Genomic DNA, 15,785 nt, shown 5'->3' with positions numbered 1-15,785 from the left:
CCCTCCAACTTTGTGGTTTTCTGCAGTGGGGTGTGAAAGGCTTGCAACAGAAAAGCTGTTGAGTGATTAGCCTGGTTTGCTGTAAAGCCCACTCTCTGCAAATGCAATCAAATGTATACAAATGTAAGTGGGAGGGAGGGGCTTGGATAAGATTTCCAGTTACAGGACTCTTAGGCAACATTGCCAACAGGCAGAAACCAAGTTTTACTCTGAAGTGTGATTTTTACAGTGATGGATCCTGTCAGTATTTGTAAACCCTCAGCTGACAGGCATGCTATAAATAGCACCATGCTAGAGTCTCTCACAAGCCCAGGATGCCGCTGGCTCTAGAGGAAGAGAAACAAGAGTGTTTCTAAGAACAAGGGGGAAGACTTCACAGCTGAATAGACAGTATTTTAACTCTTTCCTCCAAAGTACTGGAGGGTTTTCCATTAGTTTATGCTGGGCTTCTTTGCAATTCCTGCCCTGAAATCAGGCAGACCGTGGGCAGCATGCATAATAGGAGGCAGTGCCTCCCCAAACAGCCTACCTCCAGGCCAGCATGCCTCCTGCTGGGACTCGGGATGGCTGGTGCTTGGCAGAGCCACAATGCCTGCCCAGTACTCTGGAGCTGGCTGCCCCAGAACCAGGACTAGAGCATGGCGACTGTGCTGCCCAGCCACCCGAGCACTGAGGCAGTGGCCACTGCACTGGAGCTGGGACTTCACTGCTAACCCTCAGGTCTGGCTGTCCAGCACTGGGGCCAGAAGTCACAGTTGGGGTTGCTCTGGGCTCCTGCAGGAGAAGGGGGACAGAAGTGAAGGGCGGGGCCTCAGGAACAAGAGGAGGGGGCAGAGGCTAGCCTAGCCTGGCCACCTATGAGGCAGGCTGTTTGGTACCAGTGCAACTTGCTGGAGTCTGGCATATCCATGGGTACATGACAGCCTGGAATGTATTTCACCTTCTCATTTCTACCACATAGCACTTGTGGTTTTAAAACAATCATGTTTTACCTAACCTGTTCAACACCCTCACTGCTCCCTCGAGGCAGAGGGCCTTCTCAAATTCCAGGAGGAACAAAGGTCAGTCATTTCTTTTGACTCAGGTTCATACTATAATCCAGTGTTTCTCATCCAGTGGTATGAGTACCTTTAGGGGTACTTGAGAGAAGTCTTGGAGAAAACTGAATTTTTGTTTTAAGTTTCACAGCACTTTTTTTTTTTTTACTTTTTACACCCAAAAATTTCATTGCCCACCTGTCTGCAATTAAGTTGTTTAAACAAATTAAATTTGTTGCAATAGTAGAAAAAAAATTGTTCATCTCAAAACTGTAGGTACTTACCTTTTTTTATTTTTTTTAAAAGGGGTACTTTATTTAAAAAAAAAAGGTTGAGAAACACTGCTATAAACAGTCATTCAGTAGCTACTTCACATAAGAACAGCCATACTGGGTCAGACCAAAGGTCCATCTAGCCCAGTATCCTGTGTTCCTACACTGACCAATGCCAGATGCCCCAGAGGGAGTGAACAGAACAGGGAATCTTCAAGCAATTCCTCTCCCATCACCATTCCCAGGCTCTGACAGAGGCTAAGGACACCATTCCTACTCATCCTGGCTAGTAGTCATTGAAGGACCTAACCTCCATGAATGTATCTAGTTCTTTCTTGAACACTGTTCAAGTCCTGGTCTTCACAACCTCCTCTGACAAGGAGTTCCACAGGCCAACCATGCGCTGTGTGAAGAAATACTTCCTTTTGTTTGTTTTAAACCTGCTACCTGTTAATTTCTTTTGATGACCTGTACTACTTAGTTGCACAAAATGCTCACTCCTTCAGGCATCTACAGCTTGCTGGTTTATTGCACAGACACTGCTGGATCTGGAGTTCTGGTATTTTACAGATCCTTCCATGCTCACTTCTACCTGCTCCAAGGTGATGGTGAGAGACCCAGACTGAAAACCTTTTTATTTTGGGGGATTGGCTACTGCTCGTGGTGTACGGACGGTGGGCAAATCAGCACAGAGATGGGTGCTTCACTCAGTGGCATAGCTACTGCCTCTCGCAGACATGGATAAACTGTACCAACAAAGTTTTCCCATCAGCATGGCAGAGTCTTCACTGAAGTGCTACAGAGATGCCACTGCAGTGTTTTAAATGCAGACCTCCCCTTATTCAGTTGTAGATGTTTTGGTTACTTAAAGACATAATTCCACCAATTAAGGGGAAGCAAGGGAAATACTACACCTAAGCTCCCAAAATAATTAATTGTGTCATTCACATAGTCATTTTCTACTATAGGGCGATCAGTAACATGAACATAAGAAAGATTGGGGGAGGGAGAACAAAAACAAAAAAACCTCATTACATTTTACACAAATACTATGATAATGTTTCTTCATTGCCACACACACATTGGGTTAAAAGTTCTGCACTCGACATCTTCTTAATACTTGACTAATAACTGATTATTAAATCTTGAGAAAAATTACTCTATTTGAATTAAAGAGACCAGGAAATCTAACAACTTTCTAGACGGTTTCAATTTCTCATACCCTAGCTGCCATTATTGCTGCAACTCTGCAGGTGAGTGGGTTTTTTTGTTTTTGTTTTTGAATCATGGACACCTGTGATTGGATAAATGCTTGGCTGTGGTGGTAGGAGAGGAGCAATTTAAAAATGGACCTCAGTCCTATGATATGTGATCTGAGAGAGAAGAATGCAACACCTCATAAATCAAGCACTCCACATTTAAGTAAGAGTTAGCAAGAAAGTGGCAAAAGGACAGGCTACACCTCTTCTGGGCACAGCTGTGCAAGTGGACTTGTTTCAGGCATGGAGTCATGTCTCTGCTTGCAGCAGCAGGTAATCAGTCTTCTGTTCAGGTAACCTTGCTATTTGGGAGGCATACACAAAACAACTGAACTGCAACTAGAGCAGCAGAGTTAGAGAGGGGGGACAGCACACAATTAGGCAGGGGAAGAAAGCTGGTTAACTCCTGTAGCTATATAGAATCAGTCAGGAAGTGAAGGGCAGACCAAAAATGGGGAGGTGGCAGGAGGTAGAAAAGTAAGAAGATTCCTGCCTAGAAGATCATTTTAAATTATCAGTGCTCTCAAGAGCCCAAGTACTCATTCCAGGACCAGGAATTTCAGGATCTTAACATCCTGCATCCAGATTACAGAAGAGATTGTACACAGGTTACCAAGACCTGCTGGGAATGGTGAACCAGGAAGGAGTCCTACAATGCACATCTGAGCTGCTCTCTTCTCTCATCTCATTATGGCCCATTCTTGGCATAGTTTTCTTCTCTGTCAAGCAAAATATAAAGTCAGACGTCCTTCATATGCACATACAACAGTGCCATCTTCTCAGAGCTCCTGCTGACCTAGGGCAAGGGGCCACAGGAATGTTACAAACAGGGCAGGCAACATGAAGATAACACCGAAGGCAGCTGCTGCCTAAAAAGAGGAGGCACATAGAAGGTAAACTAGTTATCAAAACAGAGGTTCATTCTCCAGTGAGAGAATTTTAGCCCCCACAGTGCTGGGCCGCTAGAGAGACATTTCACACCTCATACTGGGACAGATGGGTGCAAGAGCAGCTGCTAACCTGATTTCACTTAACTGCACGTATTTGCACACAACAGGGTCAGACCTACTGGCCGCCTCTGGACAACTCAACATACCTGTGGGGATTTCAGATGAAGAGCATCTGTTCCACTCCAGTCAAAGTTTACAGGCACTCAAGCAGAGCACCCTGCCAAAAGACCAATTAAAAGCATGTGCTCTGTTTAATGATTGGAAAGCAACTGGATTTCTTTAGACAGACCTCCAGCGTGTAGAGAGTGATCAGAACTATTGCCCCAGCTGTTGCAGACAAGAGGGAGGAAGAGGCATGCCAATACTGCTGATCTTAGTCAGAGGGGCCATACCTGCTCCCAGACTCATACCCAGACAAAGGGGAATAGAAGCCAGTGGTCTGAAAGGATCTGTACTCTGGTTCAGCACCAGCATGCACTCAAGATATGATTTCCTACAAGTTCATAGTGAAGGAGAAGAAAGTACGGACAAACTGTACAACATTATTGTGACCTGGTTTCCCACCAAGGACAATTTCAGCAGGAGTGCTAAATAACCCTAGTAGCCAGCACCTTTTTATCTCTCTGGAAACCCCTTGCCGACTTCACCCCCAAGAGAAGTGCAACAGTTAGAGTTCAGTGTAACAACAGTATATCCGGTATCAATTTCAACTAAAAATAAGAATGGCCATACTAGGTCAGACTACAGATCCATCTAATCCAGTATCCTGTCTTCCAACAATGGGCAATCCCAGATGCCCCAGAGGGAATGAACAGAACAGGAAATCATCATGTGATCCCAACCATGGCTCCCATTCCCAGCCTCTGACAAAAAGAGGCTAGGGATATTATTCCTACCCATCCTGGCTAATTAGCATTGCTGGACCTATCCTTCATAAATGTGTCTAGTTCTTTTTTGAATCCTGTTGAAGTCCTGGCCTTCACAACATCCTCTGGCAAGGAGTTCCACGGGTTAATTGTGCGTGCTGTGAAGAAAACAGTGAGAGCTTAAAAGATACTGTTTCCCTGTAGCCAGGAACCATCACAGCATCAAAGAGATCTTCAGTGTCCTGAGTTGAGGGCCCTACCAAGGACAAAGCAAAAGCACAGGACAGTCCTGTGATAATTCCAGACCAACAGGACTTCTAACGTAGGCTTGCAGTCTCATAGGATTTGGCATTAGGAGCCACTACCTTCTTCATAGCAAAACCTGGGGGTTGGGTTTTGGGCAACCAGAGGGCTGGCACTCTCCCTCCCAGAGATCACAGTTTACACCTACAGAAGTCATTTAGTTGTTGCAACTTTTGGCAAATAGTGAAAGAACTCATTGATTTGGGCTCCAGATCCAAAGAGACAACCTAGTGGACATCCCGGGGGCATTCCCTTATGAGAAGAGGACAGTGCCTAAACCTCCAAGGGACAACTGCAAACCAGGTATCAGTGCCCTACCCTGGGGGAGTATCCTGCCAATAAGGGATGTATAATCTTGTTTAATTGGTTGACTGATTGAAGAGATGGCTGGGCGAGGGATCGGGGTTTGAGCCATAGGCAGGGGCTTCTCTGGGTGGCTTCCTGCCTGTGACGAGCCCGAGACTGCTGCAGACAGGGACTATGCCGAGAGATTGGAGCAGCCCCTGTGCCCGGTGTGGCCTGCAGGGCTGGAGCAGCCCCCACCGAGTTAACCAGAACTGGTAAGTGATACTTACCAGTTAACTGGTTAACTTTTCACATCCCTACTGCCAATGCACTTGGATGGCACTGTTGGCTAGCAGTCAGTGGCTAGCAGTCAAGGTCCCCCTCTTGACTCATCTCTTCCCCTGTCAGGGGTTGTTATAGCTACTCCAGCACCACAGTATTCTTTCAGCAGCAGAAAATGAAGGGTGGGGAGAATAACCCAGTTTAGATCTAGTGAAACAGACACCACAGGGAGGGAACAACAATGGTGATGATGAAAGTTGAAATAAATGGGCCAGCTCCCACAATGGGCAAAACAGAGAAGTACGGAGAGCGAAGCAATTCACTAGTGTCTTTGCGTTGCATTAGACCTGGTAATTAACAAGCTTCCTATTGTTCTACCATTGCTTTTCAGCCTCTGCTGAAGGGAAGCAGGTTCATTTTCTGTTAAGTACAGAAAAAGTAAAACTCACCTTTCTTCCAGGAAAGCAGAACGAACTCCATTTTATTCACCAGAATTCACCCTGCAGGGCAAGAAGTGTTCAATTTCCCAGGTCAACACTGGGCCACAGCAACAGGTTCAGGGTTGTTCCAAATATGTTGGTTTATACTTGGTGCTTTAGGGCATGAACCTCACTTTCCAAGGAACTCTGTGCAAAACACTATCCCAGAGGGAATGAAGCCAGGCATGGCATTCAAGCCCCAGTCCCAGAGCTGAAGACTAAAATTTCACAACAGTTCATCTGCTAACAGCAAATAACAATGCTGCTTTCAAAACAGCCAGTCACTCACCAGCCTGTGTGGACACAGACTATACCCTGAAACAGCATTTTCCTGCTCACATTTAATGTGTTAGGTGTTGTCTACACCTCCAAGTAGAATGGAGTGCTTTAACACTGCAGCGTGGTCACAGCTGAGCTCAGGAGAAAAGCTCTTCCTATACTCTGGAAAACCATCTCTACTAGAGGAACAGCAAACAGCACAGGCAACCTATTTACACGGGTGCTTTACAGCATTGTAACTTGCTGCACTCAGACAGGTATTGTTTCCATATCCCTGAGCAATGAAGTTACTTGCCAGTGTCGACAAGCCCTAATTAGGGTTCATCCACACTGTGGCATTATTTCAAGATACTTCCAGTATCCCAAAATAGCGTTTTCCGCATTTTGACAGCGAGCCCATTATTTCAAAATGTAATCAAAATAACAGGTGCGCTATCCCAACATCCCAGTAAACCTCATTCCACGAGGATTAAGGGACTTGTCGAAATAGCGGTCTATTTTTAAATTTGGCACTTTGTAGAAGGGAAGAAACAACAGAAGTATGAGAAGAAGAGTCTCTTGGATGCCGCCATAGCTCTGAGCCCTTAGGTAAACATGCAAGATGCTTGAGTTGTCACAAATGTTATCCCGCTTAAAAATTTTTTTAAAAGTGTAGCGGTGTTACTGAGGCAGAGATCCCAGCTGCCATTTCACTAGAGCAGGGATGCTTATATATATATATATATCCTAGCAGTTAGACGGCTACAAAACAACCCTCACTGACATGGCCCCCAACTGACTGTGAAAGACACTTCCCACATTCCCCTCCCACATCAGAGCCTAGGAGGGCCCAACCTAGTAGATTTTATGTGCTCCAGCCCGATAGGCTACATATAAACTACATGGCTCCGTCGACAGAGCCATGTAAAATAGATTATTCAACATAGTCAAAGAAGCGGGGATTTAAATAATCCCCGCTTCATTAAAATAAATACGGTCGCCTCGCTGTGCTGACGATCAGCTGATCCGGCACAGCACGGCAGTCTAGATGCAGCGCAGTCGACAGAGGAAGCCTTTGTCGAGCGCTCCGGTAAACTTTGTTTCACGAGGCTTCCTTTGTTGACCGCGCCACGTCTAGACTGCCGTGCTGTGCCAGATCGGCTGATCGTCAGCACAGCGAGGCGACCATTTATATTTTAATGAAGTGGGAATTATTTAAATCCCTGCTTCTTTGACTATGCCGAATAAACTATTTTACATGGCTCTGTCGACAGAGCCATGTAGTTGAGATGTAGCCATAGTGTGGTGGCAAGGAAGGGCCATGGTTTAAACGGTTACATTCTGACATCCCTACTCCAAAGCATGTGTGCGCACACCGAGTCATTCTTCCCTGTCTGACCTGAAATGTGTGGGGTAGAGCAGCTTCCTTTGCACAAGAAAAGTCTTTATCTTCTCCATGGTGCTGGGAGCCTTCATGTCTCTCAAATATCCCGGGACCAAGATGGTTAACTAGGGATATTAACGGGTAACGGTAAACTGGTACCCCGGGAGTAGCCCAGTTCTGCTAGGCCACCCACGTGGAGCCATCAGGAGCAGCCGCCCCCGTGGGGGGGCTGGTACCCATAGCGGCAGCCCCCGCAGCGGGGCCGGAAGCAGCCGGGCTAACACTGCCCCTATCTGTGGCAGGGGCTGCTCTAGCCTGACCTCAGTGAGCGGGGAAGCTGCTCTAGCCCTGCTGGAGCGTGACCCCCCCCCCACCCACCTCTCTTTTCATCAGTTAAACTCTGTGTTTGCACTGCCTTCACCAATTAAATGGTCTTTTACATCCCTATGGCTAATCTACACTTCATACAAGAAACAAAGGATACTATCAGAATGCCACTATTGCCTTGTTATTAGCATCTATTATTAATATGGAAGAGAGGTGCTGAAGGGTGTAAGAGATGTGCGTTAGCAACTTCACCCAAGAGGTGGTCAGTGTTTTTTGGATTGACAGGTACTATTTTCCCATTTTAGTTCAAGGAAGCATTTTCTCTATGGACTTTCTCTGTCAGGGAGTGACTAGGCATCGCCTTGAAATACATTTTATATGGGCTCACAGCAATACCCAGGCACCTTTGACCAACCTTTGAGCAGACGCAGCTAGTGCAACCTACACAGAACAAGCTGGATGCAAACCACCGGGTTCTAAGATCAAGTACCCATTAGGTGATAAACCAGAAACGTACTGCATCCAACATGTGCAATGCAGGAAATTAAAAAGAACTGTTCTGAGCAATTCCCCAACACCCATCCCACTCCCAACTCCTCCTGCCTCACCTGGTGTTGCAAGGACAAAGATCCGGTCTCAAACTCCATGCACTCCTGTAACCATCTTCTGACTTAAAGTGCTTATGAATCAAGGATCAGCCTCTTTGGGTTGTAGGAGCCCCATATTTACAGAGAAAAATGGAGGCAGAAAGGTCATCTGACCTGTCCAAGGTCTCTCAGGAAGCCTCCGGCAGACCTAGGACTAAACTCCACATCTCCTTGTTTCCAGCATGTTATTTTCCAGCTACGTCTGCTCAAACTTTCTGCACTTTTTTCCTATGAGAGGTAGATCTAGCCTGGCAAATCCAGCAATTTCCCCTCCACCAAAATAAAAAAGAAATAAATTAGCAACTATCTTAGCGACAAGATCAGACACCTCCTATCCCCCACTCAGCCATGAAAGGATGCAACACCAACACTTAAGGGAAAACTGAGTGAAAGAAAAGCCATGCTGGCGGAGTCCCAAGCTTCCCAATCCAGCCATCATGTTTTCAACTGAAATGGAGAAGGTGAGAAGGGGGTTGGAGAGGAGCTATTCCCAGTGCCTGCAACCACATAGCTTTGCTAGTTAACCTGCATCAGCTCTGCCCACTCCATGGTATCCACTCTTTACAGTTCATTATGAGTGCCACTTTAGATCTTAGCATTTGCAAGGCTTTCTGAATAATTTATTCCTGGTGTCACAGAGAGGGACATATTTTGATGAAAACCAGGCCAATGAAAGTACCAGGAAGAAATAAATGGAGACAATGAAAACCAGGTCAGATCCTCCCTTACTTAAAAAAGAGAAAGCCAAAAAGTAAGAAAGTCCTCACTATGGAAATAGGCCTCATACACCGCAGGATTCTTAATGAAGTTAGTCTTCAGCAAAAGCTGTATTTTTTTAAGCCACATGCATTCACCTAAAATTCCTTCTATGCTTTCAAACATGGTGAAAATTGGTGCAACCCCAGCAAAGTTGATCACGAAATCCATAAGAGAATTTTTGTTTAAAATATACATATATTTATGGGGAGTGAGAAAACTTAATTATATCCATTTAAATCATCTTTCCTGACAGATAGGCCAATACAGTGACATGGCTGATTTTAACAAGCTGGCTGTATAATGAAACTAGCTGGGCAAACCTGAAGTTAAAAAAAAAAAAAAAAAAAAAAAAAGCGTTCTTGCCCAGGGCTACCTTGTGGCCTATATACAAGTCATATTAGCTGGCAAGGAATATACCATTCTGTATTTGGGACTTAACATTTTGTGGGCTGTGCCCACAAAAACACCTGATACTATTTATAAGTCTCTCGAAATAACCACGTCTTACCAGCGTCTGTTATTTGAAATAGCGCTATTTCGAAATAGCGCCATAACGTGAATATGCAAATGAAGCACGGGATATTTAAATCCCAGCTTCATTTGCAATTTCAAATGTCTTCATTTGCATCCCTCTCTGGAAAGAGGGTGCAAGTGTAGACATACCCTAAGGTGATACAGGACCATTGTTTTTTAAGTTCATTCACAACTGTTCAAGCAATGCTGGCAACTCAGTAAATCTCCTACACTTCTAATCTCTGCGGGTGAGAAAAGTATTTGACAGGAGGATATGGATATAGGTATGAGGTGTGGGGGGGAAATTAGGTGGCTATAGCAAACACTGCATAGATACTCAACCCTGGTCATGTATTGCCATCAGAAGAGTTAACATGACACATACCCTGTGTCTAAACTGAGTGAAGAAGTAATGAAACAGCCAACAGAAGGGGAAAGAGAATATTATCAAGCAGATATTTAAATAGTTTTATTACATGACTTGCACTATTGTACTTAAATCCCACATCCACTCCTTTTATTAGCTTAGTTGATTGTTCCCAAATGGATCAACTTGGTTGTTGTTCTCATCCAGATTGGCTTCACAGCTCATCACACACTCATTGCAGCAATAAGTAACAAAGGAAAACAACCCTGCCTCCCCATAGAGTCAGCAAGTTTTAAGGGCAGAAGGAACCACTGGATCATCTACTCTGAGCTCCCTTACATTACTGGCCACCAACATCACACAACACCAGCATACTAAACCCAGCAACAAATGTACAATGTAAATGAGACCCATAGAAGACTGGACTGTTACGTATGATGTGAACAGGTAACCAGTTACCTGATAAACATTACCCTTACTCGATGATGCTTACTGGTAACCAATTAACTAGTGCCCAGGAGCTGCCTCCCTGCCCACAGCACACCATGGTATGGGCGCTGCTCCAGCCCAGTTGGGCCCACCTCTTCATGGGGCCCACAGAAGCTGACACCCCAGAGTAACATTTAACCGGTTAACTGATTAAATGGGATTTTAATCCCTACTATTAACAGCAGTCAGTTGCATGGGCCTGAGTTAAGGCCCAATGAAGTGAATGCAGACTCCCCTCACCTTTCCACTAAAGTCACTTGGAGATTTTGCCACTATCTTATTCAGGGCCAGGATTTCATCCAATAGGTTTACTGAAATGAAGCTAGGAGGGAAAACACACCTGTGGCATAAACAGTATTCTCTCTAATTTTTCCATACATGTGCAGAATAAATGTTGTTCTGCACACCAAGTCATGTGCAGATGTGCACCACCAGAAGAAACACATGCTTCTGGCTGTGGGCGCTCTACTAATCAGCTGGGCGGCATTTGAATCTCTTGGGTGGCATCCAAGCACTCAGTTTACAAGGAACACTAGCATAAACCGTTCTTTCCTTCAAGACCAATTCACGTTCTTTCCAGCACAATTTAGATAGGAAGAATTTGCAATTTTATCACGAGATGTTGTAACTCATCCTTGTCAACAATGGATCAAAATCATCTTAGCTGCCTTGGAATCAGTGTCACTTTCAATATGCCCAAGAATTAATAGCCAAGAACATATAAGGGCAAGTACAGCATCTTGGAGAAGCCACATATGCAGATGCCAGTAAAGAAAGGAAAATCACATTAATTCAGTGTAGCGTAAAAATGGTGTCAGAAAGCATGATCCTGACAACAAGAGAGAAAGCATTCCTCGATCAGTTCTCCCTTAAGACAACTATACTTCCATTAACCCAGAGAAATTTCAAAGTTACAAATAGATGTTCCACTATTACACTGCAAAAAGCTATGTTGGCTTCAAAAACATAATGCTGGTTTATCCCCAAATAACATGCTGATAGCAGGAAAATGCTCTTATGAAGCGAGAGAATTACACAGGCTGCTGTAATACATAAGGTCTCAGATCTGCATACAGACAAATTTGTGAATGCTTACTCTGAGAGACAGACACACCTAAAGTGTAAAGAATTGCCAAGGGGCATCCTGAAACACGGAACCTCTGTGGCAATATTACAAGCATAAAGGAGTGAAACACCTGTATGCTCAAAATTTGAACTGAGGGGAAAAAGCACAAATAAAACCCAACAGCTGCAACTCAATACTTGAGGGACCCCTCCAGTGATAAGCCACTATGCAGGAGCCCTAGATAAGAATGTCACCTGTCCTAATTTTCAGTGAGTCACTCAATCTGTTTGGGAATCCCAACATTCCTGGGGCATGCAAAATATTATGCTGTAGTGTCAAGATGCAAGAACATGACATCATCATGATGCTGCCACATATGACTGTGTTCTACAGGAGCCACAGGTGTGGAGGGTGGATGAAAAAGGGTTCATCCCTCTTCTCCTGTCCTTCCCCCATTTGATTTTTAAAAACAAATAAAAAATAGAGTATATTTAGATAAGATACGTAGACAATATTCTTTTAAGAGTGCACAAGAGACAATAGCCAGTGGAAGTAGCCATAATTTAGGACCTCTATTGTATAAAAAGGTAAAATCTTCAAAAGAAACCTTACTTGTAGAGCAATGGTTCTTAAACTTTTTGGCCTGCAGCCCATCCTGCTTAAGACAAATATTTCCGTGCACTGCCAGCCAACCACACCTGGATAAAATGTGTTCAGGATGTGGTGGTAGTGTGGGATCTGTCTAGAAGATTGAGTACAGAAGCGGGTTGGGGGTGGGGAGTCTGGGCAGGAGGTAGGGTACAGGAGTGGGCTTGGGGTAAGGAGTCTGGGCAGGATACTGGCTAATGGAGCAGCATGGAAAGCCACCACTTGTGCCATTTCCTGCATTGCCATCTCCTCAGCTGGGGGGAGGGAGGGGTAGCAACAGCATGTGGAGCCACTTCCTCCCCCGAGGAACTGGATCCAGCCAGTGAGGCTTGGGGGGTCCCTGCCCCTGCTGCAATCTCATGGGGGGGGGGGGAAGGGGATGCAGGACTGGAGTACCACCACTGGCTTCCCACTGCTGGGTGTGGGGGGAAAAACAAGCCCATAGGCCACAGCCTACTTGTAAGACAGTCACAGATCACTAGTAGTCTGCAAACCACGCTCTGAGAATCACTGGTATAGAGATTATATTAACAATATAGCACCTCCGAGACTATATTTAATATGACTTACTCCTACCTAACTATATCATGCCTATATTAACCAGGTCTGTAATATGGGTCAACACCACAATTACACCATTAGGTCCCAACTATACAAAGAAATCTAAGCCAGATATAGGATATGATCAGAGTGGGGGAGCTAGGTTATGTCAAATACCATCCCCGACAATTATTTTTCAATAAAGGAGAAAATTAATCTGCCAAGAGTATCCTGATTCTGTCCACTTACAAATAAAAAAAAATAAGTGCTGGGATAAGTTAACAGTCTTAATCTACAATCCAGTTATACCACAAAGTGTATCCTTATTATAAAATTCACACTTGTTTCCTCAAACTGCTTTGGGGCAGGGGAAGGAACGGGACCCAGTGCTAGGACAGGTCAAGTTTGAAATAAATCAGTAATTGTACACAAAACACACCACACACACCACCCTGACTCTATAATGCAAAGCAGCAGGTGTTAATTTCTTTCAAGAGATGGATTTCATTATTGAATCTACACTTCACCATATAACAAGATGTATTTTTAAAAAGTAATATTTATGAAGATTTAAAATTCAAAAGCAGGTGCCAATACATTTCCTTATGACAGACAAGTCTTGTTACTCAGGTATATTCCACAGTTTCCCTACATTTTTGCATACCCTGTAGAACCTGAATCCTTTCCTAAAAATGCCTGCATTGCCACTAATAGGAATGCCCATAAACATATTCCTCCTGAACTGTTGGGAGAACAGACCTCAGATTAAAACCAAACCAGTTTGATTTTACACCATTAGGTACTTTAAGAGAAATTGGGAAAAGGACACACACTGTACAGCTTTTCCATTTTGAAAAGTAAAAGTAACAGCTTTATCTAATCAACTCAACTGTCTTTTGCTGCAGTCAGATATGTAAGTCACATGTCAAGTGCACAAGTCATAAGCAGCAATGTACAATGGATAAAGTACAACATCCACATTGAGAGGAGTTAAACATTGCCGGTATTTATGAAGCATGACCAAGTGGCACTTAACCTAAAGATGCGAGCATAAGGATTTCAAAATTACATTACACCTACACACTTCACAGGTGAGGATCAGTCTGTACAAATCCACCATCACCTCAAGGGTCAGTGGTTTTATGGTTTTTTAATTCCTTGAGGAAAGGAACTTAAAACTTAAAAAAAAAATCATTGTTGTTTGTGTGTTTGCTTTCCTAACTATTTAACTAGCAACATCTTTTGGGGAGGACGCAACTGTCCTCACACACACACTTTATTACAAGAAATTGAGCAAATAATTTCAAATGGAAGAGGCAGTTTTGCTAAGAGCAAAAGCTACGAAGAAAGATAAGTTCTTCCTTTTAAACAACAAAGCAAATAAGCCTACCGGCAAAAACCATAACCGCTTTCCTTTTTGGAAAGCTGCTTTCACAATGGCCTTGCCCAGCAGAAATATGCTAGGACTTCCGAAGGGAAAAGTCAGTAGAGACTATCCCTTTTTCATTTACATAAAAAAGGTGAACGCTAGATAATTTGCAGCTCACCTGCAGGACTGCATTTTAGAAGAGGCCCCCAAGACATTCTCATTCAGAGTTCTCTATCTCCCCCCAACACCAGTGCACCACACCCCAAACATTACCATCAACAGAAACATTTGCTACTAGTTAAGCTATAATACTGTTTCTCAACTGTTGTAAGGCATTGACATGAAAGCGATCATATAAAATTAATACTGACTCAGCTATTTTTCCCACAGCTTACTGTTTCTACATCCACTACCGTCTCCTGATGCTTGTACCTGTCAGCCAGTGCCCACTGTTAGTCCACCATGCGTGGCAGTGGATCTTACAAAGGCATTCAGGTGGCACTGGTCAGAGATACATGCGATTTGGGATGCCTTGTCGGGTTTAAACCACCATCATACCTCCCCCCGCCCTTCAAAGTTCTGACACGCCGCCACTTACTCTTGAGAGCTGCAACGAGTGTCTTCCCATCTTTGATAAGCTCCTTGATGAATTTGTTGGTCTTGTCCAGCTCAGCTTCATGAGATTTCAGCCTCTCTCGGAACTGGGGGCTATCCAAGCAGCAGTCACTAAATTCCAAAGCAGGTAGTCCCATGGCTTCTTCGCGTCCCCCTCCAACAACCCCTTTAAAAAAATCCCACCGAAGAAGCAATTCCCACTAGTGCAACCAAATAAATTGTAAAACAAAAAGAAAAATACAAGTATATGCCTTAGTCTCTTTGAAAAGAAAACGAAACTATCCACAGGAAAGCACCGCTCTCCTCCCACCTGGTGTCACGGTGGCACCTTAGAGGGACGGAGGAGAATCAATTAATTAAAAATAATAAGCAGGTCAGAAGAGTTAATGAGGCTCAGGATTTTCTTTGGGATCCGCCTCAGATGCAAGGGGGTGGGAACAGGAGCAGCAAAGAGGAGTGGGGTCGTGCTGCAGTAGCAGCAGTTGCTGCTGCCTGGGGATTGCTCATGGCGAGAGCTTCCACGCACGCTGCAAACCCAAAGGTGCCTCCTCTGCTGTCTGCCAGCCCATTCAATGCTACTTGCTACCTAAAGTTCCCCTAGCTGAGCGAGAAGCAAAGGAGCCCAGCGGCCTCACTCGGCAGCAGCTGCTGGTGAGCCCAGCCAGACCTGATGGCATCCGGGACCAATCGGGACGCTTCCCTTCCCCGTTGGAACGTTGTGTATCATTTTTCCGAACGCGCTTCCCATTGGAACGTCGGGTATCTTTTTTTCGAACGCGAGGCCTCCTCTTGCGCCAGCCGGAGCCAATCGGCTCAAGACCTGCTGGGGGCGGGAGGGAGGAGAGATGCCCCAGCGATGATAAAACTGCCTTGGGGGGCGTGGCCAGGACTGTGTTAAGCCGCATGGAGGGGAGGGAACCCCCACCGTATCTTAAAGGAACAGCTACGGAGACCGCAGAAGGAGTGGGGGAGGTGTTGCGACACGAACAAGGGTTATTCAAGGACATTTCTCTGAAACCTGTTCCTATAACTTCGGGAGGGAACAGAGGAGACCCCACAAGAATAGTATA

General features: G+C 44.8%; 1 protein-coding gene across 2 annotated transcripts in view; it reads right to left on the bottom strand.

The window, feature by feature from the left end:
* Nucleotides 1-15,552, bottom strand: part of ARHGAP26 (Rho GTPase activating protein 26) — a 352,726-nt gene extending 337,174 nt beyond the window's left edge. Inside the window, exon 1 of one of the 2 annotated variants that reach the window (XM_006128543.5) lies at nucleotides 14,699-15,552. In XM_006128543.5, the coding sequence (XP_006128605.1) occupies nucleotides 14,699-14,852 (154 nt within the window). In that variant the 5' untranslated portion in view covers nucleotides 14,853-15,552. The remainder of the gene's footprint in view (nucleotides 1-14,698) is intronic. The other variant, XM_014576262.4, reaches the window with a different exon arrangement.
* Between the last annotated feature and the right edge of the window lie 233 nt (nucleotides 15,553-15,785).

Source organism: Pelodiscus sinensis, chromosome 16, assembly GCF_052426305.1.
Source record: "Pelodiscus sinensis isolate ZL-2025 chromosome 16, ASM5242630v1, whole genome shotgun sequence".
Classification (NCBI taxonomy): Eukaryota; Metazoa; Chordata; order Testudines; family Trionychidae; genus Pelodiscus; species Pelodiscus sinensis.
This window is presented reverse-complemented; position numbering and strand designations above follow the sequence as displayed.